Below are 9780 nucleotides of genomic sequence, written 5' to 3'. Positions count from 1 at the left end.
TTGAGTATTTGTTTGAACTAATTTTGCAAATACTTTTGGAGCAAGTTTCAAGTGGAACAACTGGCAGTGAATTCATTAAAATAACAATGCCAAAAATCTCACTTGTAAAATTACTATGGGCTGAAGGATCACGATTAGCAAGTACTTCACTGTCCTGCTCGAGTTTTGATGGTCTTTACTCCAACAAAAGCTCTGGGTTTTACTCTTCTGAGAGAAAAAAAAAAAAAAAGAAAAAAAAAAGCGCTTTCTTTTAAAAGTTACAGTTCAAAAATCCTAAATACAAAACTCATGGATACAATGGCATAATTTCCCCCTCATCCTTCTACAGTTAAAGCTTTTTTCACACCAAACTGAACATCAGTTGTCCCTTTAAAACATCAAAGGGTCACAATGAAGCTGGCCATATCTTATTCTACTTCCTTGGGGACATTACTTAGATGAAAGTATTGAGGTTATCCTTTTTAGAAATCCCATGCCTTGGTGTTTATTATTGAAAGAAAATTAATTTCACATGCCATGTGTTAGGTAACTACTGTGTGTCACGCAAAAGACAGTTTTCCACATTTAGAATTGCTCACAATGAAGCCCTGAGGTAACTGCCTTTTTTCCAGGCAACAGTAACACAGTTCCCTTTGACATTTAATTATCCTTTTACAACCTACACTAGTATATGCAACTTGGAGCAGTCAATATTGATTATCAATTGTTCCCAAAGATGGGATCTGTCCAGGTGATTTGTTTGTTTGTTTTTAGGATAAAGACTCAGCAGAACGGGCTAATTTGGGTGCAGCATCTTCTAATGGAGCTTGAACTGAATTCCCCAGGTCTCCATTTTCATGTCCATCAATACTTGGTTTCTTATCAAACACTGCAAGTTAAAAAGAAACTTTATTTAAGGAAGAGACATAAACCTAGGAGGGACAGATCAGTGAGCCTTATTTCAGAAACTGGAAAGTGTGCTGAAATGGCTACCAAAGTAAGAGCTAATAGGCTTTTAGCAGAACATAGTACGACAGGAAAACAAGGACTGTTTCTATATCTCTCTGATCTAAAAAATTTATTTGAAGAAGCCAACAACATGAAGTGTTAAGAGGAATTAACTACTCCTAGACTAGAGTCAGGAAAAGATAAGAATAAATTTTAATTTCAACTTTTCGGAAAAGGTGATCACAAAAAAGCCCCCACAAATTGTATCTAAGTAAACCATGACAATAAGTGAGGGACCAACCAAAAGAGCTGACAGTCTACTGGTAGGTTAATTTAATTAACAGTAGATTCATTTTATAATTAATATAAAACCAGCCTTTTCCAGAAATTGTTTTGCATACTGAGACCTCAGAATTCAACTGCATGTAACACATTTTAGAAGGCTTACCTTGTGAGGGTTTGACATCCACATTTGCATCTTTCCTACTAGAACTTGAATTTGCACCTTCTTCCAATTCATCAAGATATAAACGATAACGGTGTCCACTCTCATCCTCATATTCTACATTTTCGTCATCCGAATCAACTTCCGGAGCAACATACACTACTTCAAATTCAATCTCACCTCTCTAAAATGCAACAAAAATTACAAATTTACTTACTACTGGATAGCTATGTAATAAGATTACTGAAATGAACCAGTAATATGAAACCAAAATATGTTTTACTGTTGTAAACACACAGTTGTATTGAATATTTTGTATACACATCTGAATTAAGCTTTTAGTGACTAAAGAAGTACAGCTCTATAGCTAAGATTTACCAAAGTTACCCGAATTTCTTAGTTAATGTGCCAATACATTTCAAACAGTGACTTTTAATGAGTAAGTTTTCTGATAAATAAGTTAACTGTTTGAAAATGGGAAGCGAGGCAGGAAGAAGATTCCAGACCACAGGGCATATGAGAAACACTATTTGGCTGGAGCTGTTGAGTCATAAAAGAATGAAATGTATGTCACTAAATAATTTTTTCTGTAGGGTGATGTAACAAGATGATTTCCATCAGTCCTACTGAAGAATCATTAGTCAATACATGGGTTTAACTGAAACAGTACTGACCCAGCATTTTTCTCCTTAAATTGCAAGACATAAGAGGATTTAGTGTAAGGTGATGCAGCTTCAGGATCCACTGTAGCTTAGCCTAACGCTGTGCTTGACAGAAAACATTACAATTTAAGGTAATTCAATAGGCAGAACACAGGAAGCACCTAAATGTGCCTATAGATAACAGGTCCCAACTGACCTGTTGGGAAAGAATAGTTACAGCTTCTTTATGCTTTGCATCTCTCAGATTAACTCCGTTTACTGCAAGAATAGCATCACCAACATGCAGTCCTCCACATCGATCAGCAGGTTGTCCAGGATGGATTTCGGAGATTAGTATTGGAACACCATGCTCCTTCCCACCCTATTGAAAAGAGGAAAAAGAAAAAAAAAAAAAAAGTAGAATTTAATTAACTGAGATGTCCATTAGCATAAAATCAACATTCTGGTAGTTGCTCTTAAAATGCTTATCTCAACTTCTATTATAGAAAACTAGAAAGCATGCTTCAGAAAAAAAGAATGCTTAAGAAGAATGCATGAGATGCTTCCCTTAATTCTTAATTCCCAGAGAAGAATGGCCAGAGTGTCAAAGGAGATAATTCTTTATAACAATAAAAGTATAAAATCATATACAAGCTGATGAGACAACATCAAAACCTCATTAAAAAAGCATTATCAGGCACCACAGACTTTGAAGGAACAATATTCATATTTAGAATAAAAGTATAATAGTAAAAAGTTTCAAAATTTGTTGTAGAAAGTTAATACAGTTTTTGTTAGGTGTGAAATGGCAATACCAATACTTTAAAAAAAGTTACAATCACAACAGCTAAGCTTTGGAAGTGAGTTCTCAGATTCGACAGATTTACCAGACCTGGAATTCCCCACTGGCTAATCTGCTAAAGTGTCTACACCCTAAACATAAATTTAAATCATAAGTTTTACAAAAACTAGCAGTTACCTATTTTCTAATCTATCAAAATGAGCCTTCAAGTTCTATGACCATAGCTATGGATTTGCATATGCTTTTCTTCCTACATCCTAACAATACATTCACTGATCCACATATTTTACAGAAGTACAAATTTAAATTGCTTCTTCTGTGTCATGGAAAATAAATGCAAGTATTTACTGTGATTGAAATTCCTAGTCCTTCATGGTCTTCTTTAACTAGCAAAACTTTTCTGATTGGACCAACACCTTGACTCTTCTTTAAGGCATCAGGATCCTAGTTTGATAAAAAACAAACACAGCATAAATATAAATGCATGAACCAAAAACTGAGGCATTTCTGCATTTTGGTTTTTTGTTTTGGTTTGGTTTTTGTTTTGTTTTTGTTTTTTTTTTTATTGTATACAGGTAGTATACCAGCAACAGAGTATTAGACTAGCTCTAAGCAGGACAAACTTACAGTGCCCCTTTACATACAGGGTACGAAATTAGAAAAGATTCCTCGCTATGCACTCCTGAAGAGAATAATTATTTCAATTAGTTCAGTGCTGAGTGATGCACAACACAGAACTTAACTTCATAAAAATACAAGGGACTACCTGAAGGAATGTTGCTTACTGCTGAAAAGTTATATGATGTAAACTGCAATTTAAAACTAATCGTACTACAGAAGATGTAATTACAGTCCCAAGGAAGAGATTGCTTGCTCAAGTTCACTTTTATTACAATAAAAACAAACCACACCAAAAGCCATTCAACTCAAAACTAAAAGAGAGACTAAATAAATCAAGGTACTTATTTTGCTTTTGTTAAGCTGTTGCTGCTATTACACATACCTTTACTATCACACATACACGTATTTGTCCACCAATATTTTATATGCAAAATATATTATTATTTATTATTATTAATATTTATTAGCAACACAAACAGTAAGATCCATCCAACCAACTAAGGTATTTAGACCAGATCAAAGTAAAGCACTTTCCTGAAAATATTTGTTTTTATGCACTGAAAACTAGGGTACTTAACAGGTCATGTGCCAATTTGGGCAAGTTCTACCAAGGCTGATGAAAATGCCTTTTAAAGGTTTTCTTTTAAAAAGTGCCTTTTGGAGAAAAAAAAAAAATCAATTATTTTAGAGTGTCAATTTATCTGACCTCTAAAAATTTTTTTAAAAACTAATTTAAATTCTATCTAATACTAAAAACGTAATTCTTCTTGGTTTTTGTAAATAAGAAGTTAGCTCCACATGTTGAAACCTAGGTAACAAAATTATGCTGTTAAATTCATGTTTATATGCACATATAGCAGAGGCTCAGTTTTCAAAAGCACTGAGCGTTCCTAGGTAAGTCAAAAGAATTATATCATCTTTAATGGTCATTTATGGGGACATTTGAAATAACATAATACTGAAGTGAAAACAATCACAAAAATGAAGAAATAACTTGTATTTGTTTTCCACAAATGCTGGAAATTATGGAGGAATGGCTCATCTTTTCAACTTACGTGTCCTGGTGGCGCTTGCATTGGTCGTTTTAGATCATTCCGACCTCGACAAGCTCTAATAACAGTTTTGTGACGGTGAAGGTGTATTTCTGCTTCAAGCTGATTCCAGAGCTTGTCATGAGCAGGTCCCTTCATATCTCGACCCAGTAACTGAATCTGCTGGACCCTACATTATGACAAAGAGAGTAAAACAACATGTTATATTACAACTGAAAAAAAATCGATGCTTGTACAACTCATACATTTCATCTGGCTGCAGCACACAGTTGAGCTGCAACTAGCACAAGTGCAATAACTGGGGGGATTTTTGTTTCTTCCTTTTGTTCAATTAACTGCTAATGTGAGACTTTTCCTACTTAGTCCTAACTTTAGACACACCTCTGGGGATGCAAAGGAAGAAAACAACAAAAAACATCTCATGCTAAAGGACACTTACTGACATTACATACCTTCCAGCTAGTTCCTTGTCTAAATACTTGGCTGCCAATCTTGCTCCATAAACCTCAGCCTGAAGCACAGCTATGTGTCGACGAAGTGCTTCATTTTCCTTCCGCAGCAACTTCACCTCAGCTTCCAGCTGAGCTTCTTTCACTTTTTCTTTCTTGTTAGCTTCAAGTTCTCTCTCCTTAAAAAAAAAAAAAAAAAAAAAGTTTGAAGGCTTTTATCAAAGTTAGTAATGAAAGAGTACTTAATATTTCTGTACGCACAATGTGAAGTGTACTCTTGCACACAGGACGTGCATGACAGAAACAAATGAAAGCAGGGACTCTTGCACTGCAACTAGTGTTTTGCATACTCCCCTCTGGGGAGAGGAGGCCTTGCATTCAACTTTGGGCTCCTGACATGATTTTTATCCAGCTTACAACTCCTCAGCACAAAATGCATATACTCTTTCAAAGTCCAAGGACTGAAACTAGCAACAGTCCCTGTCTCACACAGGTGGCAAAATTTAAGTAGCCTGAATGTTGTCTTTACATTTTCCTGCATTCAAATGGGAGATTCATACAATGAGAGAGGATTATTTTTAAAATGAAAATCACAAAATATTTCCAGTTGATAACATACTTTAACTATTTTAATACAATTTTTAATATGACCAGATGTCAAGGAAATGTTAAGTCTGTATATCCTTAAAATGACAATTATTTTCATGCAAACCAAGAAATGTCCAGCCAAGGACACTTCCAAATCAGACGCTGAAGACCACAAAAATAAAGCCAAAGATTCTACACATGAAGATCCCTACCCTGACAAAACTTAAAAGTGCAAAATCCCTTTGTTAAAATGAAAACAACACACAAATACCACTCTAATAAATGTACCTTCCCTTTTTCTTCCTCCCTCCCTTCCCCCCCCCAAAGAATAATTTTTTTTTAATTTCATAGTCTTCCATCTCAAACATATAGAAAATGCATAGTCATTATCTTTTCTAATACCCAGAGCAGTGGAGTCAAAGGAATAGTATGCTCAACTCAGACTGCTATTCTACAAAATCTACTTTAAGAAGTGCACATTTGACTACTTGTGTATTTTATATCTTTTTTATATCCCTTTTACAAAGTGGGGGAAAACCAGGCAAATAGTAGAGACAGGATGTATTACTGTTCTCTTTTATAATGTCTGTCAGCTGAAATAGCAATAAAAACTAAAGTTCACCATAGCATGGTTTTGAGGACATTTAGAGTACCTTAGAAGTGTTCTTTGTACTTGTACCAATTACATTATTAAACAAATAAAACCAGAAGGTGCTCCTAAAGAAGCAATAAGACAGAAACAAAGTTTTACAGAACTGCAAAGCCAAATCTATTATCAAATTGTGAATATGTTTATTCACTATGCCAAGCCTGGATATCAAACCATGAATAGGGCTGGTATTACCGCATTTGAGATATTAAGCAAGGTTCGTCCTTCCAAAGAGAGGTACTTTCACAAGAGGTATATGCAGGCATTTATAGGTATTTGCCAGAAAGACAACTCTGAATTTGGTGGACTCTACTGTCTCCCTCATCTGTTAAGTATTTGTATCAGGTTAGATGAATGGAGTATGTTACACGTATATACACAACACTGGCTAAGAATTGCCTAGCATATTGCTCAGGAAGAGTGGCACAAAGACTGCTTGACATCACTAGCATTTAACTTCCAGTAATTCCCATATTGACCCAGTTTCAGGTAAGGTTTGACGTCACATGCATGTTAGAAAGCCTGTCATACAAAGCCTCTTCTGGTGTCTGACGTTTCAATTGGGGGCTGTCTTGTGAGATGACTCTTCAAAAACTCTCTTTCCGAACTGCTGGATCACTCCTAACACAAGAATTTTGACTAATCTGTATTTGAAGAATAGGGGTTTCTAAAATTATACCAATTTGTAGAATTATAGAATGGCCTGGGTTGAAAAGGACCTTAAAGATCATCTAGTTTCAACCCCCCTGCTGTGGGCAGGGTTGCCAACCACCAGAGCAGGCTGCCCAGGGCCCCATCCAGCCTGGCCTTGAACGCCTCCAGGGATGGGGCATCCACAGCTTCTCTGGGCAACCTGTTCCAGTGCCTCACCACCCTCTGACTGAAAAACTTCCTCCCAGTATCTAACCTAAATCTCCCCTCTCTTAGTTTAAAACCATTCACCCTCGTCACTATCAACCCATGTAAAATGTTACTCCCCCTCCTGTTCATAGGCTCCCTTCAAGTACTGGAAGGCCGCAATGAGGTCTCCCTGGAGCCTTCTCTTCTCCAAACTAAACAAGCCCAGATTCTCTCTGTTACGATGGTCATGGGCTATTTTAATTCACATCTACTGCCAGTAGAAGAGCAATTACAAAGAATCCAAGAGTGCCAACCTGTGCCTCTGCCACACACTTCAGCTGTAAGAAGGGTTCAGACAGTTCTTACACTCACTTTACAGTAGCTGGAGTGTCTATGTACAAGTACAGTGCTCCCATAACACTTACGTTAGCTATGTATGTATTGCCAATATTGCTCTAAATAGCATAGGGCCCCTGTTTGTGTACCTACTCACTTTTAGAACATCTCTTATTTGACAAATATAAAAAGACAAAGACTAGAATTTGACAGACATATGAAGGTACATTATTCATACCCAAACCTCCATTTTCTTCTCACTCAATATTTTTATTACTTATTTACTGAATAAAAAGTCATAAACTAAAAATTCTTTGTCAATAATTTGTTAGAATTTTTTTTCAGAAAAAAAAAAAAAAGCTTTAGAGATGTATAAGTTTCTTGATGTATCTGAAATACACCTTGGGAGAAGAATTCCAACCTGCCCCAGAAAAGTGAACTACTGAAGTGATCCAAGATATTTGCTTACACTAGCAGATTCTGTGTAGCACACTTTACTGTATTTATATGAAGTAACCAGCTTAAAAACTATCATCAAGATGGAAATTTTCCATTTACTTTCTCTGAATTTCCTTCATCATTTAAACTAAATTTAAACAGAAAGTCAAGTGCTATATTTCTAAGTGGAATAACTTTTACACATGCATTTTAAATGTTATACCTAAAACATGAGGAACAACTGAATGCCATAAAATTGCATTTTTCCTATTTTCTCCTTTACTATGAATACTACACTGTGACTGAGGTAGAAAATTACACCCAGAAGCCATTCTTAAGGCTACTCCAGACTCTCTCCAATTGATCACTACAAAGAAAAATCAAATGCTTGCAATACAGAATATCTGAAGATGTACTGAAAGAACACGCCTTTTCTTTTGACCAACTGACATGACGTGATAAATCTCCAAAAAGATTTAAAAAACTTCAGGAAGTTACAGAATTGTTTCAAGCTTTCTAGTGTTCATAGTATTGCATAGGTTCTGCAAAACAGAAAAAAAAATATTTTCTGTTGGTAACATAAAAAACCACTAAACCTAAAATGCAACTGCAAAGTTAAAGATTTAAGCTTACCGTTACCAGCTATCCTGTGGCTTTTCAAAGAGCAAATACTGAGCAATGATAATGAGGTATGTAACATAATGAAAGGAGAAAAGCTGTTTAAAAACTTTACAAGTCTACCACTGTGAAAGACCGAAAGATAAATTTAACTTTGCATCACTTTTTCTTCTTATCTATGTATTATTGAGTTTATATGCTTTGGGCTGTTACACAAGCCAGTAAAATCATTAAATCATGCCCATAAAAAGAACTGAGAAAAGGGAACACAGGAAGTTGACAGGATTTTTTTTTTAATTATACATAAAATACTTCATATTACAGCAATAGAGATGTACAGTGTTTATGCTTTAGAAACTGTATAACACCTTAAAAATTTTTGAAATATTGCCAGAACAATCTTTCAGAATGTCAAGTTGTCAGATATCACCCCAAATTAGCTGTAACAATGATAAGTAAAGCACACACAGACTTAGGAAAGAGGGCACCAAAACTAGAAAAGTAAACTAAAATCCAAAGAAAATTCTTTACACAGCATCTTGCCAACAGACAGGAAGAAAGAAAAAGCCAGATCTGTTTTGCCAGTTTCTGAGGCCAACATGTAGAAGTTGTTGCACAAAACAAAAGCACTGCTTAAACATAAAAAAAAGGCAATCAGCATACTTACCATTTCATCCACAGAAAGGACAGACTTAAGGCAGAAGAAGAGAGTTCCATAATTAGAGAAACAGGCAATAGGAACTTCAAGAAAATGCAACAACATAAATTATTTATTCCAAAATAAATTTACCAGCAGATTGTGTATTTCATTTGAAGGCATAAAGAACAAGCACATTGCTATAATTGTACTTAGCAGCACTTCTGGTATTTTGCAGTGAAAGATATTAAAAATCTTATTAAAAATGTTATTGTAGTATTGAAAACAATAGTTTCTCCTAAAACACCAACAATCTCTATAAAGAATAGCAAGATAATGTGAAATGCATGAAAGAAGTTTTGAAAGTATAATAGAAGATATATTCTGTAATATAACATCTGTTAAACAGATGATAGGCTTTTTTTCCTTTCAGAAAGAATAATAAAATATGTACTACAGAGGGACATAAAGGACAGGGAGAAGTAGCAAAAAAGATATATCGACTGCAAAACTCAAGAAAAAACACATTCCACTAGGCAACTTCATGCCCTTACAAAGTTACGGTGCCTGGACTAAGCAGATACACCACTCTTAAAAAGTGATTTAGCTTAAACTACATGATGTTATCAATTGCTTAACAATCTGAAACATTTAAAAATTTCTTAGTTCTTCACTATGTATGATTTCACAGTTTGCAGACTACACATTTATGCTGAGTCTACATACAAAAAAAGAGC

The 9780-nt window shown here is 35.1% G+C and overlaps 1 protein-coding gene across 1 annotated transcript in view; it reads right to left on the bottom strand.

Moving 5' to 3' along the window:
• Positions 1-286: 286 nt before the first annotated feature.
• GOPC (golgi-associated PDZ and coiled-coil motif containing) overlaps positions 287-9780 on the bottom strand; it is a gene marked incomplete at its 5' end in the record, with an annotated part of 11535 nt that continues 2041 nt past the window's right edge. The window contains 6 exons of the mRNA XM_010082799.1: positions 287-868; positions 1376-1556; positions 2231-2395; positions 3164-3259; positions 4492-4657; positions 4941-5116. Coding sequence (XP_010081101.1) covers positions 750-868; positions 1376-1556; positions 2231-2395; positions 3164-3259; positions 4492-4657; positions 4941-5116 — 903 coding nt within the window. The remainder of the gene's footprint in view (positions 869-1375; positions 1557-2230; positions 2396-3163; positions 3260-4491; positions 4658-4940; positions 5117-9780) is intronic.

The sequence above is a fragment of the Pterocles gutturalis genome, unplaced genomic scaffold (assembly GCF_000699245.1).
Source record: "Pterocles gutturalis isolate BGI_N339 unplaced genomic scaffold, ASM69924v1 scaffold4580, whole genome shotgun sequence".
Taxonomy (NCBI): Eukaryota; Metazoa; Chordata; class Aves; order Pterocliformes; family Pteroclidae; genus Pterocles; species Pterocles gutturalis.
The sequence above is the reverse complement of the archived record's forward strand: the minus strand, read 5'-3'. Positions and strand labels throughout refer to the sequence as shown.